Source organism: Orbicella franksi, chromosome 1, assembly GCF_964199315.1.
Source record: "Orbicella franksi chromosome 1, jaOrbFran1.1, whole genome shotgun sequence".
NCBI classification, from domain to species: Eukaryota; Metazoa; Cnidaria; class Anthozoa; order Scleractinia; family Merulinidae; genus Orbicella; species Orbicella franksi.
Window position 1 is genome coordinate 13,505,146 of NC_138145.1, and position 20,558 is coordinate 13,525,703.

Genomic DNA, 20,558 nt, shown 5'->3' on the forward strand with positions numbered 1-20,558 from the left:
AAACTCTATGAAACAACCGTCCAGGGCAACGTGTCCAATTTAGAAATAGGTCGTTTCCACAGCCCTCTCTCCCTTTGTCAAAACAGGCGGCCGCGGCTCTGTTTGCCATGAAAATTTTTCTGTTCTCTCTCACAGGATCTTCTTGAGTTCTAACAAGGAACAAGGAACGTTTGTTTCTTTGGATTTTAATAAAGAGCGATTGGTGTATTTTCTAGAACACCTCAGCTCAAATGTTATCCAATTTTAGCAATTTACGTCGCACGTGACAGAAATCACGCTGTACCTGGTTATGAGAATTGTAAACGTGAAAGCCTATATATCAAATTACATATTGTTCCCGATTCACTACATTCACTTTCATTGCCTTGGACAAAAAAATCCCTCGAATTTGTACAACTCTGATAACTGCACGGACGAAGATCTGCGTCACGTATTTCTTGTTTGTTTGTGTGAAACGAATTTCTGCTTTTAATAGGCTTTCAATAGGTGAGAAATGGCATTGTGTTTGTAAACCAATAGCAAATCAGTGACGATAGCGTTCCAGTTGAGTTCTTTCACGTGGTACAAGAAAGAAGTGCACGGTGGTCGATCGTTCTGCAGTCGTTCGGACGTTTGGGATGGTGCTTGTCTTAGTGCTGGGGAGATTTCACATGCAGAAAACACTTTCTGATAGAGGCTTTCACCGTTCTGTTGAAGAGCCAGCTGTCACGGCGAGCGCGAACAGTCAACACGTGCGATATTACTGATATCGACATGAAATCAGCACAAATGAAGGCAAGTGTTCTTTCGGTTGTTTGATTCTCTCCGCAGTTTTATTCCGCGTCTCGACCAGCCAGACTAAAATACACAAAACAGGACAACTTGTGAAAGCTAGAGACGATTTGTCGAGTGACACGCGCGGTCTCAACCGGGTTATAGCACTGACCACCGAACGTCGAACGAGTCACAAAAATTCTGAAAAATTTCACCAAATATAAGCTTAAGCTCAAGACACAACTTTATTACCTGTGCAGTTTATGACAAGCGTTTCCGTGACAGACTAACCACCAAGTTGATAGCTTGACCGATCTGTAAGCCGAGTAAGTAAAAAAATGTAAGAATTTAAGCTTAGTTTTTCCTCTGATCGAAAAATCTCTAAAGTGTGCTAACTCAGTCGTCTTGGGTTTTGTTTAGAGTTTTCGATCTCTTGGCTGGGCCTAGGAAAATTAAAATAGGGCTTTTCGTAAAAACGTGGCACCTTTTACTGTAGTTAATGATATTATTTTCCGATAAATGTTTTATCAATGGCTTACCAAGCTCAGAAGTGAATCGAAATCATTCCGAATTTTTACCTGAAGAAAGCAATAATATTGCGAAATCATCTTTAACTTGGTTACCGTGTCTTTCAACGACAGTTCTTTTAATTCATTGACTGCTTTTTTTCCTGTTAGGACGCCGATGAAGTGGGAAGGATTAAAAACTTAACGGTTGCTGGAAGGTTGACGTTCGAAAATAATCTCCATCTTCGAACAGTCTTCGAAGCCCTGAACGAGCAACGAAAGAGCGCGCGCTTTTGTGATGCAATTTTAAAAGCAGGCGACAGAGAGATCAGAGGACACCGCGCTATTCTGGCCGCGGCAATACCAAAGATTTTAGAAAATCAGATGAGCAGAGAAGAATCCGAGTTTACAGTTGATCTGGAAGGTTTGAATCCAAATGCTGTTGAAGAGTTGGTGGAATTCGCCTACACAGGCAAAATCAACGTGCCTGCAGATCGAGTCTTGAATGTCTTCCATGTCGCCAAAAGTCTTGGAATGAGAGAAGTCCAAGATTTGTCGGAGCAGTTTATCCGGGAGAAAGTTCTTCCCTTAGATTGGATGGCTGTTAGAGCCTTTGCGGAGAGAAACGACTGTCCCACTTTGATGTCTGCGGTGGACGAGTTCATTGAACAGAACGTCGAGGAAATCTACCACAAGAAAGACTTCTTTCAATTGCCGCGGCTTCAGATCGAACTCGCCACCACAAACGAAAGACAGAAAGAAACCATCGATTCCGAAAAGCTTTGCAAAGTAGCTATAAACTGGGCGCATAAGCAACTAGAGGTGAGAAAAGTATTTTCAGTTTACTTCGACTTCCTTTCACCTGCAAGCTTCTGACAGCTAGTTAATGTGCGTCGATAGCTAAGCGTGTACTGTTTGTTTATCTTATAACTTCCCCCGCTAAGCTGTTCAGTTTTAGCGAGAACTAGCTTTTAGCATATCTAAAACAGTTGACAGTACCTTGAACCCAAATTCTACCAAAATTTCCTCTCTCCGATGCGCGAAAAATATAAACATTGTAGGCTTAAATTTCCGCGGGAAATCAATTTTTAGCGCGAAATATTGTAATTGACCCTCGGAGGAATGTGCATGTTTCGAAAGGTCTTTTTGGGAGCTTTTTGCCATTTCACGATTTTCCAATGCCTTTCATTCGCTTGTGGTAACTAATTTGCGAGTGTAAACTTAGTTGTGGAAATGTGACCCAGACGTAGACAGAAAATTAGAGCACCTATTGTGTCATGCACGACAAAGGAACTGGAAATGCATGTGTTTATATTAGCTGGCCCCTCACTGATGTACATGTAGATGTGCATATTTCGAGATAAACAACAGGACTGGGTTCTTAACTTGGTGGAGGCAAACAGTTTTTTCAAGGATTTAGTTGTCCCCTGCATTTTGTATTATCGTTTATTACGTGTAGACTGCATCTTGAGCCTTTCATCCTAGCTATTTTGCATCACAATAGCCCTTTCGGTTTTCGAACGTTGATTTAGTTTCCTCTTCTTTAGCATGCGTTAAAGTTTTTTGTCTGCCCTTCCATCAATGTCATCATTTAAGTTTTTGTGGCTTATTTTTGTAATACTTTTTATTAATTTTAATGACTTCAACTTATTGCATTGCCCGCTTATCAAATAGTGTCCAGCTTTAAATTATTCATGAAGTCTCGCTTATTTGTTTTGAAAATTTTCTTCAAAGGAGCTATGAATTTTGTACGATTAATTAAGGTTGCACCACCCTTCATCAAAACTGAATCATTAAGAGCCTCATCAGAAGACTTTGAAAATTTGCTCAGGAAATATTGTTTACCAAAGTAATTTAGGAAGTATGCGAGTGATTTATGTAATTGTTAATTTGGTGGCACAATTATTGCCTGATGCTCCTTTCAAAATTAAATGTTTTGAGCTAACTGTTGTCAGTTACTTTAGCTACGCCTGGTAACTTAGCATTTTGAACTAAAGTGCTCTAATAATGTACTCATCTGGCATGTCATAAGTGGAGATTGCTTCTATTTCAGCAGGGTATTAGATTAACTCAGTTCACTGGTAAATTTAGTTACCTTTGGTAAATAACATTTATTGCGGCAGGTATATTTTGCAAGTTGGAGGTTGAAATTTAATTATAACTGGAAAACCGCTGGCACTAAATATAATTAATAACCTATATACTTGTCAGAGGTTTTACATAAAGTAGTTTGCATCTTTCACACAGTGAAAACACGATCGATCCACTATAAGTACTTATCGATCTACACGCAGATCGCATGAGACCAGTGAAATCTCTTCAAAGCCATCTGGATGGCCGCTCCACAGATGTTTCCATCAATTCCAGATTTGGCTCGGGTCTTCCCTCAACAAAAGAAGATTGCCATCACAAATGAAGCAAATGAATAAAGAAACGAAATAATATAAGTCTTAAGATTTTAACCGACGGAATATACTAGCACAAGCTCAGTGTGCTTTCATTTCGGTACTCTCAGGAACGAAACCAAATTCAGCAGATATTTCAGATTATATTTCAGATGTTTCTTCAAAAACGATAATTCATTGCAGGGTTAAAATAATAGGAATGTACTCTCCTCCCATTGCTTTGGCCGGTTTGGCACTTAAGTGGAAGCCACCTTACGGAGCGATTGTAAACAGTGTTATGTAACAGTCACAGTAAGTCTACCACCTGTACGTTTCTTTTAAGTGCCAGCTGTTTTCCAGTTATAATTAAATTTCAACCTGCAACCTGCAACCTGCAAAATATACCTGCTGTATTTATTGGAAAATTGGAGTACAAGAGAGCAAAAACTCAGCTTTGATTTTCTTGTGTTGCAATATTGGACCTTCAGCAAAATCTGCTTTTTTAGCACAATCCCCTCACTGTGTTTTTGTCTGGCAGTGAATTTTTCAAGGGGCATCCAGGCAAATTTTAGAGGGCATGGTATTTTGATCGATGTAGAAAGATTTACGTATTTGGAGGTGTTTGATTGTTGTTTCATCTACCTGTACATTGACGAATTGCTCAGGAAGTTTCTCTTTTGACAGAATAGTAAACTAATCCAAACAACAAAGCTATTATATCCCTTATCGCTGTGGTTTATCATCTATTTTTATGTTTAACAGGCTGGAAGTATTAATTTAAGAGGATTGCTGGAGAAGACCCACATTGTGTTCCTGACTGCAGATGATGAAATGAAAGAGTGTACCATAGAGGATCTGGACTCTGGTGATGAGAAGTCCAAGCTAATTACAACAGAAGCTCAGCGTGAATACATTCGGTACACCTCGCTTGAACAGTTATCCAAACCAGAGACAAACAGCAGCGAGGATGAAGAGGAGTTGATTGTACTGATTGAAAACAATAACAACAAGAGGAAAAATTCGTGGATGAGCGAGAAAGATTTCCAGCTGATTGGTGCTGTTCAAACCAGTGAAAATGGCTGTGTAGGTGTGGTGACTATCAGAGGGATGTTGGTGGCAATATCCATTCACACTCAAGCTCACACATGCACCAATAACTCAGACTCTGGGGATTCATGTCCTGGAGAGGAGTGGGTACTTGTAGCTCCGATGAGTAGAGGTGTGTAGTAATATGTAATAATAGACCTTTCCCTGCAATCCACTTCAGTGTGTACCAATAATAGTAGCAGAGCAAGGTTGGGGTGGACCTTTTCATACATTTGACTGTGTATTTTTGTCCACCTTGTCCTCAACTCAGCACCGATGTTTGTTGCAATGTACAAAGAAGTCTATTTAGTTGAGGGTTTTAATAAGTGGTTTCACCATCTGCTATTGATTTTGTTTGGATTGAAATTTTAACATCAGTTCTAGAAATTTCAGTCCCAGTATTAACATCAATGATCCATTGCCCCAAAATGTCTGTTGTAGTCTCCAGACTCACTAGTCCTCAAAACATGCCAGTGCTTTGCTGTAAAACATGGCCAGTGCACAGAAGCTGTCTAGTTGAAACATCCAAGAAGTCAACACTAATCAGTTCTTTTTTATAATTCTGTTATCATCAGGTCGTTGTGGTGTCGGAGCAGTTGAGCTTGATGGAAAGCTGTATGCAATAGGTGGCTATGATAGGGGTGACTGTCTGAACACAGTGGAGCAGTATGATTCTCAGTTGAATGAATGGATGCCTGTCACAAGCATGAACTCTCACAGAGGACGACTAGAGTCTGAAGTAGTCAATGGCAAGATATTTGCCATTGGTGGCTCCAATGGACATACAGAACTCAATACAGTGGAAACCTATGATGAGACTACAAACAGCTGGAGCTTTGCACCAGCCATGTTGCAGTGCCGCTGCAGTTTTGGAACAGGGGTGATTGATGGACACATCTATGCAGTTGGGGGCTACCAAGGACCCAGGAACCTTAAAAGTGTTGAAGTGTATAGTCCAGAGAAAGAAGAGTGGGCAAGGGTTGCACCCATGAACACTGAAAGGAACAACCTATGCGTGGAAGCTTTAAATGGCAAGCTTTATGCTGTCGGTGGTTACAACGGCTGGACCTGCTTCAACACTGTGGAGTGTTACAACCCTGAAGAAGATCGTTGGTATTTGATCCCACCAATGAAGACACATCGCCGTGGTGCTGGTGCTGCATCACTGCATGGTAAACTGTATGTGATTGGTGGCTCTGATGGCACTAATTTCCTGAACAGTGTGGAATGCTACGACCCTGATACCGATGAGTGGAAAGCTGTGGCTAGCATGAATACTCCACGCCATAATGTTGGGATAGTTGTCATTGGAGACTACATCTATGCTGTTGGTGGTTTTGGGGGATCTTCATTTTTGAAAAGCATTGAATACTATGATGCCAAGAGTGACAAATGGAACTGTTTTGTTAATTCATGACTGTCAAGCATTAAGAGCTTTCGCTTGAATTATGACATGCCAGAAAGAAAATGGTGACAGCATTTTTCTGAGAAAACTGAATGCCAGTAACAGGCTTTTTATTCAAGTTAAGCTTCCACTGTCGATAAGTAGAATTAATATTTATTAGTAAGATAATTTTACCTGATTTCGTATTTTGTGGCATATTTTAAAACACATAGTTGTACATATAGATTTGGTTTGACTTCAGATATGAACCAGTGACACTAAACATTAGAGTTGTGGATTTACATAGTCACATCCCATTTTGTGTGAGCATATTGACAAGTTCTCTTTAACACTATTCTGGTTTCTGTTGATTAGTGGTGCAGCTTGTGAATAATAACAGTGAGGGGAATACATTTTTAAGTTATTGAAATTCTTTTCACCTGTCCACAACTTACCTGTAACTAATGGTACTAGTAATAGTAATTTTACAATTTTCAATCCATGTGCATTTTTTATTACAGGAAGTTATAAAAAGAAATTGGAGCAAGGACAGTATGAAATGTGACTAAAAAAAATCCATTATTTTGTTGAATTTAAGTTTTCCATATTTTTTGTTAATTTTTATGTTCATGATGTCCATGCAAGCTAACAGATTAGCTTTGTAATTAATTTTGCATTCCTACTTGTAATTTTGTGCTCTAATATTTTGATTTCTTAGTTTTAAGACCATACATAATCAGCAACATTTCTTTAATACAGTGATGCATGTACCTTGCTCATTGTTATGCTTATTTTATTGGATTTTTTTGTAAGTTATGTCTAAAATGAAACATCAGTAGAATAATGGTTCTTTGCTATGATACAACTCATTGTACTGAAAATAGCCATCACAATAGATTGTTGACATAGCAATGATGAATTTAAAAGGACAAAACCGCTTTTGAATTTCCTTTGGTTTACAAGCGGAAATTTCTGTCATCTCAAACAAATGTTTCCCAGATTGCAACCCCAGTATGACACAGGGCTGTCATTAATTAAGGGCCATAACCCTTGTACCTGTTATGGCCGAGTATGTTTGATGGACCCTTGATGTTTCAGGTGAACTCGCCTCTAGTCGACACTACATAAAGTAGCAAGTTTGTTACAGGTGTGAAGATCAAGTTTACAAGGTGAATCAAAACTTAATGACAGCCCTGTGACAAGCACCTTCCTCTGTAATAAACAGAAATCATGGAATGAGGGCTGTACTCCAGTGGAGCCACCACACCTGAATTTCCTCAGCTAGCTAAGAGATCTATCTCGTTAGTTCACATGCAATACTACATTGCCCATTTTTTGATGCCCTGCATTGGTCTTATCCAAGTTCAGAAATTCTGTGTATAATTTCCAAGCATTTTCCATCAATTTTTATTGATTAGTTGATGTCAAACATTACCAAACATAGGGCTAAGCAAGGCTAAGTAATAGATTTAACTTCCCTCAAGTCCCTTAAACTTCCTACTGACTAGTATTTTAGTATAATAATTAAATAGAAATATGGCTATAATGACAACCTCGGTGATTTACAGGTTGAGTGAAACCAGAGACTTGTCAAATAAGTCATTTGCTGTTTGTGTAAAGGACAAAAAGTTCCAATAATTATTACAGTAACTCTCAGTTTGTATACTTTTTTACTAATTTATTGTTCCCCAAAGTTATTTAATTAGGTAGGCAAAAGCTTTTATAAGTTTGTTGCTATAAAGGGAGTGAGAGATATAAATTTTAAAAGACGTGTTCCAATCTTATTTGGACTTGTTTGAAAACAACCATGATCTGAGTGCTAAATTATTTCATCATTGAAGTTTATAAGAAGACAATTAAATTATTGAAGTGTGAATTGTGATTTGTTTGTGACATCACTGTACCCTTCTTTACTTACTGATGCTACAAAACAAAGTTCACAAGAAAATTAAATCCCCACGATCAACAAAAAAAGTATTTTCCCTCGGATCTGATAGTAATTTTTAGTCACCAACATTGTGAAAATTATAACCATGCCATCATCAAATACCTGTTGTCTCAGTTTGAAGTTCCCCTGGAAAATTAGTCATTGCTTGACTTTTTTAGGAAAATTAATGCCCCCACACTCCCTACCCCACCCCTTAGGGGTTTCATTAGGTGCTTGGTAACCAGGCAAATTGACTAGATGTGAGGGTGATTTTGCCCACATGGTTTGACTATCCAGAAGAAAGTTTTCCTTGTAAAGAAGTTCAGTTCAAAACAAGTGTTATCAGCCAAAGCTGAAGGCTGAAGCTGATAACACTAACTGAGACCTTGATTATTCTGGATATCACAAAAACTGAATCTCATAACAGTATCGTTTTCTTATACCTTGTTTTAAAGAAAATAACGACAAACGCATTATCACACCAAACACAGTTAACTTTTGACAAGCCATGTTCTTACGTGAACTTGACATTGTTCTTGGAAATTATGCATTGCACGCACAACCCACGGATTATTCACTAATCTGCTAGCAGATTAGTGAATAATCTGTAGGTTGCGCTGTTTCCCAGAATTATTTGTAGGCTTTTAGCCAATGAGAAGACAGATGGTGACTACAATGTATAATAAAGTCGTTTAACAGGCTTAGTCTGAAGTGTCAGCTGTCTTCTTGTACTTAACCCCAAAGAGCCGCTTGGGGGCTAACTGTGAAAACACAGCTGACACTTCAGAGCAAACAGGCATGAAAATTATCCAAAAAAATTGGGAAGTACAGTACCAGAGTGGAAATACCAGAGCACACTAAGATAGTTTGCAAAAAAAGAAAAAACAATACCCCAAAGCAGTTAGTATATAGAATCTTGAGAGAACTATATCTATCGATAGGTACCCAGAAAAAGTAGTTTATTAACTGCTAGCTATTTGCATCTAAATTCACATATACCACTGGAATTGAATAGTGCAAGAATAGACCGCATTGATTTCCTTCTGTTAAAGGCCTCCAACTTTACAACCTTATTATACAGTTTACAGTAAAGTCATCATACAAACAGTAGGAAAACTAGCTGTTATCCTTGACTGTGCAATTGCCAGTTTCATTCTCAGTTTTCAGTGGTCAAGATTTAGACTAGAATCACCTAAAATATGCGTATTGGGATCCAGTCTACATAGTCTGCGTAAACATGTGGAGAAAGAATGTAGTATGTGACTCTTAAGTGCTGATGATATTTTTGCATATAAGGTCATATTTTAACATCTATCAAATAGTTACATAATCTTTAAATAATGAAACAGAAGTCCTTTGTACAGTGTGTCCTCCAACTTCACACACCAATTATGGGTTTTAGGTGAAGTCTTCATATTTACAATGCACAAGGTGTCCTCTTCATACAACATCAACAGTCTATTTTACAAGTCTCTCATTAAGAAATTCTTCCACACTGTCTGTATTCCACTTTTCAATGCTGAAAATTAACAATGAGTGCCAAAAAAAAATGAATCCTAAGAAGTTTAAAAGCAAGGACAACAAATCCTTAACAGCTTGCTTTGTCTAAAAGGTTACTTTCCTAGTCAGAGTTTATGTACATGTACTTCCTTAACTACAACAAGACTTCCCCAAAAGCTATGTACTTTCAATGGTGGTGCCATCAATAAAACCTCATTTCTATTAATATCAAAAGAGCACAAATCACTCTACAATCATGGACAAAAGTGTTGACACATTTGAGCAAAACAAACGCCTTCTACCGGCGTCCTTCCCCAATTTCAAAAAACATCTTTTTTGTCGATAGCCAAACCCCCCTCTCCCCCTTTTCATTGTTGAAATACGTTCCGTGGACACTGTCATGTGGTTACAACATTGAAAAGGGGAGAGGGGGTCGAAATGTGAATTTGGAGATTGAAAAACACACGTGTTCAACAAAACAGGTCTTTTTCGGGGAGTATCTCAACTGCTTTTGCCCATGATTGTAGGTATTGCTTGTTGCACTGGAGAAGGTACTGCTCTAACTGAGAGCAGAGGTGGTGCAGTGCTGAGGGCACTTGCTTCACACCAGTGTGGCCTGAGTTTGATTTCAGACCTGACACAATATGTGGTTGGTTCTCATCCTTTCTTGTCCAGTATCCATTTTATAAGCCTTGATCAAGAGAGGCCATATGACAGTGAAGTGTCTCAGCCAGGAACACGTGACAGGGTCCGAAATTGCGCTTTCCTGGTCACCAATGCGACTAGAAATTTTGCACTGGTGACCAGAATTTCACAACTGGTCGCCAGCGGGTGATTAACTATTTCAAGCCACGATAATTACACAAACTTATTGGTCACTTACTTTTTACCTTTCCTCTGCTTTTGAAGTGTAAAACCGATTTTCCTGTTATTATAAATCTACCACAAAGTTTCACAGCTACGATCAGTGCGAAGCTTCACTGCTATGTTTTTTCAGCGGTTTCCCATAACATACGTATTGCGGGCGCAGAAGGCCACGTGCGTTCTTTCACCATGAATATTTATTCAGGCGATGTGGTGTCCAAAGATGTCCTGAACTCTTTCCATAATTTATTACAAAGTGGAGACGGAACATCCGCGAAGAAATTAGTGGAAGATTTCGATATTCAACACGGTGATTCGTTGATTGTCTTGACAGAACGTGAAAGGAAAGATTGTTTTGCACATAGAGCAAAGAACCAAACGGCAGTTTTCAGTCGGGTACATTCTTCTCCAAAAGGTAGATACAAGAGAAGGTATAAAGTTGACTTAAAACATTTGACAGTCGCACGAAACTGTGTATATGGCCGGCATTCGATTTTCAGTGGTAGGTGTATAAATAATCAGCGTGTTTGTATTTAATCTTATCATTAGCGGAAAAATCGCCATCATTGCGGCCCCAAACGCGTTCTCTTCGTTCTGATTCTTAAAAAAAAAAATTGGCGACCAGAATTTTCCATCTGGCAAGCAAAAATTTTGGTTTGTGTTTTGCTGCGAAGGAAAAATTTTATTGACACTTTGGCAACCACATTTTTCCATATGCTGAAAAAAAAATTTCAGTTGCCAGTTGGCACCTGCCTAAAAAAGTTAATTTCGGACCCTGCATGACAAGGACAATGGCCAGGAACTGAATGTCAGTTACCTCCAGATATGTAACAATCCAACAAACCAAGGTCACAGTTGTCTCACATTCAATTAAAGGTTAACTCTTGGTTGGCTGATCAACTGACCTAATATAAGTTATAGTTACAAATAAGGAAGAATTAAACACACCTTAAAACCTCTTTTACATCATTATTTTCATCATGAAGCTTTAGAATGGGATCAGCCCCTCGTACAAACTGAAAAACCAAGAAAGCATTGCTTAAAGCACATCAATATAGTAATATTATTGCACCAATAAAAACTTATTATATTTAATTCTCTCACTTTTCTCTGAGCTCCTTCCCAAATAAATGTTGGGACTTCAAGGTAGAGATGTAAATAACCCACCCAAGCATTTATTCAAGGTTTAATTACTACGTATTTAATAACAGTCAAACTCAGAAAACCATCAACAACTAAAATATGTCTGGAATGTTTGTTGTGTTAAAACTAATCACCAGCAAGATCTTCAACCAAAGGAAACTGATGTATTCCATTAATTGAAACTATAAATTTAGGTTTTGGTTTTCGCTTTGTCCCAAAATACACCCTCTCTCTTTATATATTACTGAAAGTCTAAATAACTGCTATCCTTTTGTATTGAGAACCACATCCAGTACTTAGTTTGAGAAATTTTGGAAAACAAGAATTATGCCGACAGGATTGGTTTTACAGCACTCCATTGAAACCACTCTAACAAGCTTAACCTGCTATTCTGGCCTGTGCACCCTAAAATGTACTTAATATATGTACTAGTCTTTGGTTTCTAGTGAAATTGCAACCAGTGGTAAGGTTACAGGTAATGTATCTTTCAACCAGTGAAATTAACTGGTAGCCGGTTCTTAGCTAAAGCCCTGCCTGTACAGTAAAATTTATAGAGTAAAACCCTGATAAAACATTATCATAATAATATACAACTAAACAGCTTACGTTCATCCTAAGGTTTGGAAACTTAGTAGGCCTGTCACTCCGGACAAAGGCTGTAAAACAACATATTAAGAGTTGATAAAACAAAAACAACCATCTACAAGTATACTGTATTTACTCAAATGGCAGTAGTTTATTATTAAAGAAACTTAATTGTTGAATATCACATGACTCTTTATTTTGATAAAAAAAAAGGCAACAGCAACAAACTGGGTACAAAATGTAATGTTACCCTTTTCTTCAAATAAGAACCAAGTAGCTGAAAAGAGGAGTACCTGTAAGCCTCTTCAGTTACTAAATAAACACTGCTTAAGAGCTAAACGTTTTTAATAAGTAATGTGCTGTTCAGAGGTGCGGTGTTCATTCAAAGCACTGTTGAATAAAGCAAATCTTTAAAGTTCTTATTCTTGTAAATTTATGATATGTGGTGTACCAAAAACACAGTGCATCTCACTAGGAAGGGCCCAGTTAAGTACCATAGCCCTGGTTTCTATTCAAGCTGAAATGACCTTCTACTTTAATTTAAAAAGACTGTTTAAAACAACAAATCTTTTAAGAAAATTGTTTGGATCTGTATCACTTTGCTTTGTCTGTGACATATTGCATGTGTATTCCACACAGACATATCATATTACTAACAATTCAAAAATTAGAAGTTTTATTTGCCACATTTGGATTTTGACCATACAAAATTTCAATTTCATTATAGGCAAATAGCAGTTGAAAGCAACACAAGCAACTCTCAGTCTGATAACATTGTTGTCCTTACCCTGAATTTGAGGGAACCTCCCTAACTTTCAGCTACACACTTCAAGAGTAGCAAAGGCATATCTCTGAACAGGTCAAAGAAGAAATAGATCATTAATATCATGGCTGTGATAAATAAATAAGAGATAACTATGTAAATGGAATGTATATGTGGTAGATGCTGAATGCTACAGGCTACAGTTAAGCTGCAGAGGCCTTCATGAATGCAGTTTGTTTTGAAAAAAATATATTACCGCTATATATCATACAATAATGCGGCCCAGGTTTGGATACAAGTTTTCTTCCTCTCATGTCCACCAGACCATGACCTTTCAAGCTGATTGTATAAATAAGTTGACACCATTTTAAGTCAATTGAGTTTGTCTTGTCAACTCACAAGGAAATTTGAGCAGGTTCAAATTCACTAAGAGAGACTGCACTGGAGTTGATATGAATGCCTTCATGTATGAAGTTAATGTCGAGGAAAAGGTTGTTGTTATTCACCGTGGTAGATGCACCAATAAAGTGTATTATTATATGGCAAGCTCCGCGAGCGGGCAAGATGAATCAAATCCTGCGCTGTGATTGGCTACCCGAGTGGGTAAGATGGAGCTATCTTGCCCGCTCGGGACTACCCGCCGTGTCCCGCAAGAAAAATTTCCCCCAAAGCCATATAATAAATCCTTTATTGACCAAGCATGTTCGGTCAAGATGGCTGGATATTGGCCTCGTTCTTTTTTTGCGAGTTTATGGACCTCGACTCCGTCTCAGTCCATAAACTCGCAAAAAAAGAACTTGGCCAATATCCAGCCATCTTGACCTCACACTTGGTCAATAACCCATATTTATCGTTTGTCTCACGATGTAGTCACTTGAGATGTAGATCGCGACGTTTCGACTGCTTACTGCTAGTCTTCTTCAGGCGATAAGGTCGACTGATTGCACGGTATCATTAATATCACAGAGGTTGGCTGTGATTGGTGCATTTCAATCCTCCTATTGTTCCATTGTTCCAGCGAGTAGCTGTTCCCTCAGCGGTCCGTTGTTGTACCGTTCTCCTGTTGCTGTGTTTCTTGATCGTGGGTATCCATACTTCAGGAATTTCAATTCAACTATCCCTGTTGATGTTATTAGGGTGAAGTCTTATGTGAATAGCTTCCTTGACCCTACGTGTGTACCAGTGAGAATCTTGATCAACAAGAAGATCTGTTAGATCTTATAACCGCGCTTTTAAAATTTAACTGTTTGCTTAGCACTACCGTCGGAACGCAGTGCACATTCCAAAGCAGTTATTGATGATTCTTTTCTTACTGTAGACATCACATCACTTGATCAACACAAACTGTATTATTGCACCATCAGTGGTAGCCATTGACAAATCTCCGATGACGTAATGGTCTTAATCTTTGTAGAACTTTCTTCGGGATATGTATGGGCATGAGCGATATGAATGACACGATAATAACACTATTAACAACAGCTTTCTTTCTTAAAAGTCATGATTAAATTTAATTGGTATTTTCCACGAGTAAAGGGCTAGCAAAGTAGTCACACAAGTCATATAATTTAATAATAAAACTCTATCCCGACCGATGTATCGATTTTGGTCACTCCAGTGACCACAGATTGAAAACGTGACAAAATTGGCATTACTTTCGATGATCTCATCATTAGCCAATTATAGGCCATCTTTCAGCTCTTTTCGTCATATCCCCCCTCGGGAGAATTTTGTCAAGTTAGCTAATTTAGTATGCAAGCCACCGTAATGGCGGTCACCGTCAACAAAATGTTTATTTGCTCAAAATTGGGGCAAAATCTTTCGGACATGGAAATCAGGACATTTGTAAGGATACAGAAAGTAATTTGGGGCCGGTTGCTGGCTTCTAAGGCTGAATTTATCCAGAAGTAAGCTGTATTTTCGTTTTTGTGCCGAAAGCCGTGCGATGAAATGTTATCGGCTTGTTCTGCTGTCTTGTTCTGTTTTTCTCTTGGTCTTTCTTGTAGCCCGCCGAGGCCAGTCTTTCGTCTAAATCAGTTGAAAAAAGTTCAAAAAAGATGTTCCCATTCAAGTTTAAGCTCTCAGGCGATAATTCTGGAGATTTTTGGCCGAAACGTTCGGCTTTGTTATGTTCGTGTTTTTCGGTTGCTATGGGCGACCGTTGCTTCCTTTGTTAGGTCAAGTCTGGGGAGTGAGGTCACAAAAAAATTCGAATTAATTCTGGTTTTGTTCGATTTCACTGAAATTTTAACACGATAAGGCTGGATTGTTAACGAATAGATTTACCGCCTGCCGATGTGTGGTAGCTATTAACGCTGAAGTGTTATATCGCTTTGAAGTCAGGGTTTTGAAGAGATTTTTTTGCAACGTGTGGGTTCGGCGTGATTTTGTAATCGGAGGCTTTTGTTGACTCCGAAGAAAAAAATATCCGGAAAAGGTCATTTCATCGACGATTTAAAGGAATACAAATATGTATATGTTCCGAGCTAAATTTCTGCTGAAAAAATATAATTTTTGATGAACGCTGGGTTTTTAATTTTTTCCCGCGAAAGTCAGTATCGGAGATGAGATTTATTAATGTTTCAACAGCTTTTGGCGAGTAAACATCACAGGTTGCGTGACTAAAAATTTTCCCGAGTGGAAGCTTGGGTCTGGTCGCAGACAAAACTGCGAAAAAAAAAAAAAAAAACCACGGGTAAACCATGAACCACGCTCGGCCCATGGCCGCGTGGTTAATAAACTTGACCTCATTCCAGATAGGATAGTGGCCGGTCTCGTGGGTGTGTTCAGAAACGGCGGAGGTCTGGGTACAGGCGAGTAGCCATGGGGAGCCCTGTATCCGTGGTTATTGCTAATCTCTACATGGAGATATTTGAAGAACAAGCAATAGAGTCTGCACTTTGCAAGCCTACGATCTGGAAACGCTACACAGATGATACTTTCACCATCCTGGATCGGGATAGAGTTGATGTCTTCCTGCAGCACCTGAACAGTCAACAACCATCAATCCGTTTCACCATGGAGATCAAGAACAACAGCAAGATCGCCTTTCTCGACACGTCAGTTTACAGAGAACCTGATGGCCGCCTTACCACCAGTGTCTACAGGAAACCAACACATACTGATCAGTACCTAGCGTATGATTCACACCACCCTCAGTCAGTAAAGCGCGGTATTGTGAAGTGTCTGTACGACCGGGCTAAACCTCTCGTGACCAAACCATCAGTAATCGCTGGAGAGAAGAAACATCTGTCATCTGTACTTGTTTCTAACGGATATCCCTCCTCTTTTGTACAGAAGATCACAAAGGCACGAACAGCCCCAAGAAGAGAGCCTGTCGTGGAATTTAAATCCACCGCCGTTTTACCTTATGTCCAAGCAGTTTCGGAGTCTCTCCGCCGCTGCCTAGAACAACATGGCATTCGCACCGTCTTTAAGTCCGACACGACACTTCGGTCACACTTAGTGCGACCAAAGGACACCGTCAACCCGGCTAAACAGGATGGTGTTGTCTACAGGATTCCCTGTGAGTGTGGCAAAGTCTACATCAGGGAAACAGGGAGATCTATGCAGGAGAGGATCAAAGACATACGACTACAGGGACATACACGACAGGGACATACGACTCGCCCGTACCCAGACCTCCGCCGTTTCTGAACACACCCACGAGACCGGCCACTATCCTATCTGGAATGAGGTCAAGTTTATTGATCGAGATCCTCACTGGTACACACGCAGGGTCAAGGAAGCTATTCACATAAGACTTCACCCTAATAACATCAACAGGGATAGTGGAATTGAAATTCCTGAAGCATGGATAGCCACGATCAAGAAACACAACAACAGGAGAACGGAACAACAGCGGACCGCTGAGGGAACAGCTACTCGCCGGAACAATGGAACAATAGGAGGATCGAAATGCACCAATCACAGCTGACCTTTGTGATATAAATGATACTGTGCAATCAGTCGACCTTATCGCCTGAAGAAGACTAGCAGTAAGCAGTCGAAACATTGCGATCTACATCTCAAGTGACTACATCGTGAGACAAACGATAATACACTTTATTATGTATGAAGTTAGTTTTCAATAGAGACCCATTTTCATTTAATCTCGCCAAAATATTTTATTCTTTTAAGGACAGTGCCTACTTTTGTTAGTGCGCACACATTCTGCGCATCAGGCAAGGCGTGGTTTAAGTGCCATGTGGGCGCTGGGTTGACATTGATGCAATCAACTATGCTACCAAGTACACAACTAAAATGAAAGCAAAATTTTCCTATTGTGACCAAATGAAGTTTAATGAACTTATACTTAAACTAGGAACACCAGAATAGCAGCATATCGCTAACTACTAACTGTTAACATCTTCCAGTTGAAAAACTAACTGTTATCTCTCAAAAATTACACTGAAATCCAACTATAAACATGTACCTACAGATGGCTTAGTGCACACGCAAAACAAGTGCAAGATACACAAATGTTTTACTTACTGGAGAGGTGACAGGAAAAAACCTATTAGGTCACGACAATGGTAACATGTTCACCAATGATTGGGCAGTTTGTTAACACCATGACTGACAGTTGCTTCAAGTGATAAAGAGTGGTTGTAATGACCCATCAAAATCTAACTGCTGGAAGCTGTTTTGAGCCACCTTAATATAGACTTTTCTTTTGATATGGCCAAAAAGCAAGGGAGTTGCAGGATTGAGAAAAATTTATTCAGTCCTTCAAGGTAACTCCATCGAAATAGAACTCACAATGGATTTTCTTTCAAACTTTATATGTTAGTTACTTATATCAAGAGAACTTAAAATTTGAAATAAAAAAGGGGGGATCTCCGTATTTGTTTAGGAGCAGGAGGACCTTCAATAAGCCCCATAATTCCTGAAATTATCTGCTATCAGAAACGTTTATATTTGAACCATTCACCTTACGCCTTAAGAGAGCAGAAAAATAGGGAAGTTAAGCCAGAAATACAACAATGGATGTATTGCATCAATGTTAAGGAGGAATTTGATGTAAGTTTCATGATGAAGGCACTCATATTTAGTCGACAGGGATTCAATATGTTCCAAGCATGCGGTGTTCTGGGCCCCCATATTATCTTTTACGAGTGGTAACCATGCTCTCATTTTCAGTGATAATTTTTTACTCTGCAATAGAAATTGGTCCATATTCACTGTATAGAAAAAAGGTGATCTCTGCATTCAAACTAAATAAAAAAATTGTTAGGTCCCAGTATTCGTTTCCAAGGAAAAAACAATGATTAGTTTCTCCCAAGCCAAGCCGTTTAGAAAATGCCAGCATTTTGTATATGTTGTGTATATGCACATGCTCGTGAGCGTCCACTAATGACGCAAAAATCATGCGCAGTAGAGATGCACATACCCTGGTCCCAGAGGGTTTTTTTTATTTTTCTTCTTTTCACGAAGTGGCGAACACAAGTCACGAAGTGGAGAGAAAGAAAAACCTCTGGTTACCTTGGACTTGAATCTCACTTTCATGCAGACGCCAGGGTCAGGCTCTGACCTTCAGACTTGGATTGGTTGATATTTTTACAAACACGCAAATCAATATGATTGGTTCGTTTGATTGGTAACACCAAGGGGACAGTGGGGATATCTGTCACTGTACTTCTTGAGGTAAATTTTGCCAGGGAAGGAATTTGTTTGCAAAATAATTCAGTTCTCAGTTTATACCCATTCAAGATTTGCCGGTGTTCGACATGGATTATGTTTCTGAAAGTGCCTTCCAAGAAATTTTGACCTCGGTACTCGAGGAGTGTTTTCCAGAGATTGAAAGTCTCACCAAACACCAAAAGAAAGCCTTGCTCGCCGTCATAATCGCAAGGATGTGTTCGCCATCCTGCCAACCGGACATGAAAAGTCAATCATATTTCAGTTGCTCCCTGATTTCTGCCAATACCTGTACCTGTCAGGTTATTCATACCCTCATCATGCCACAATTTTGGTTGTGTGTCCTCTGAAGTCTCTGGTGGACTCTCATATCCACAAACTGCAAAACCATGGCACTTCAGCAGCCAGTTTGAGCGGTGAAGACGTTGACGAGAACAATCAGCTCAAAGAGGCTTATGCCTTTCTATTCGGAAGTCCCGAGTCCTTCTTACATAACGAGAAGTGGAGAAACATGCTCCGTAGTAATGTTTAACAAGACAGAACCTTCGCGATCATTGTGGATAAAAACATTCTTGCAAACACAAGCGTTGACCCCGGCCAAGTAGTTCAAGTGATACCACTCTTCACTACCCAAGTGGAAACATTAGCGGCTGATGAGCATGTGATTGCTAAGTTGCTATTGGTCCCCTTTGAAATTATAAATTTGACCCGTTTGACAGCTGGCATCTGCATGAAAGTGAGATTCAAGTCCAAGGTAACCAGAGGTTTTTCTTTCTCGCCGTTTCACGCTTTCACCGCTTCACGGCTCTCTCGCAGCTCTCTCATGCAGAGAAAAATCAAGAAAAACCTCTGGGACCAGGGTAGAGTACGCAATGCAGTTCCAAGGAATCACCTTAAAGTGCAAGGCATGAGACATTGTACTATATACATTATTCTGTGAAATACATTTAAGTATGTTGGTGGTAATGAATTAATTTTCAACAGTCCCACATTTGGCTGGAGGTAACTGTATCACCCTGCTGGGGTCTCAGCCAGGTCTGGCCTGAGTCTCAACCATGATGATTTAAGTTTGAAATCTATGTTGGCCTATAAGGGGCATCAAGGCCTATCTGTTAATTATTTTCTTGGAATTTTAAGATAAACATTTTTCCATGCCTTGGTTTAATTTTCATTTAGCCATTTCAATATTTTTTGTTTTAGAGAACTCAAGATTTTCGGTAAACTTAAATTTTCTATTACGAAAACTTAAGGTTTTTTTTAAAGAAAATCCATTTTTTTCAAAACTCAAGTGGAAAAATGGAAAAATGTTACAGTTACATTAAAATTCCATGAAAATAAAAGAAATAGGTTTTGATGTCTCTTATAGGCCACCGTAGAAATCAGATTACGATGAACTTATATTTACTTCATCCCAAACAGAGGCCAAGATTTCGGTATAACCCCATGCTTATTAGCGATACAAGTGTGAGGGAAATTGTACGGTTCAATTAAGCTTGTGTATGGCGTTTTACGCAAATCTTTCCGACACCTGTTTTTAAACAAGTACGGAATAAAAAGCTGCAACAACTGTCAATGAAAGCTATTAACAAGACGTATTTAATCCAAACCTTCGTGGCTTCATCTTGACCGTCTGCGTGACAACACTTTCGGCAATTCTGTTCTAGGGAAGATTCTGTGAGATTGAAAGGTTTTAACTCGTCACACGAGCTACAAAGTAAGTTCACTGAAAATCCCATGTCTCTGCATTGTTCTGGAGTCAATTCTGATAGTGTGAACTGAATAAGCGCCAAGAAAATGGAAAGGAAAGGAGACATATAGTTCGTCCAATCCATTTTGCACAACTCACAAGCGACAGTAGAATGAGGCATCGGCCCCAGACCTCTCGCAGTTTTTCCTGGGATTGTTTGAAAGAATCTAAATTTTGATCAGCATATGGGGAAGGAAAATCTCGGAGTTCACGGCTCAGTTTATCCCAGCATGTGAAGTTTTCTGGATTTGTGTGGTTTTTTTGTTTTTGTCAGGA

General features: G+C 39.2%; 1 protein-coding gene and 1 pseudogene across 3 annotated transcripts; one reads left to right on the forward strand and one right to left on the reverse strand.

Moving 5' to 3' along the window:
* The first annotated feature begins 486 nt into the window (after positions 1–486).
* LOC145491956 (influenza virus NS1A-binding protein homolog B-like) lies at positions 487–7,989 on the forward strand. Of its 2 annotated transcripts, XR_014049902.1 has the most exons (5): positions 487–774; positions 1,431–2,081; positions 4,406–4,862; positions 5,305–7,211; positions 7,261–7,989. XR_014049902.1 is itself a non-coding variant. In XM_081471262.1 (4 exons), the coding sequence occupies exons 1-4, from the start codon at positions 754–756 to the stop codon at positions 6,144–6,146; spliced, it is 1,971 nt and encodes a 656-aa protein (XP_081327388.1). In that variant the 5' UTR covers positions 487–753; the 3' UTR covers positions 6,147–7,989. The 2 variants fall into 2 exon arrangements, 1 of the variants encoding a protein (XP_081327388.1); XM_081471262.1 differs by having other exon boundaries at positions 5,305–7,989.
* A 993-nt stretch (positions 7,990–8,982) lies between these two features.
* LOC145491978 (selenoprotein F-like) lies at positions 8,983–20,393 on the reverse strand (annotated as a pseudogene). The gene is made up of 5 exons (XR_014049905.1): positions 20,143–20,393; positions 12,920–12,983; positions 12,154–12,203; positions 11,353–11,420; positions 8,983–9,559 (listed from the first exon to the last, which is right to left on the reverse strand). The product of XR_014049905.1 is annotated as a selenoprotein F-like (transcript).
* Positions 20,394–20,558: the final 165 nt, after the last annotated feature.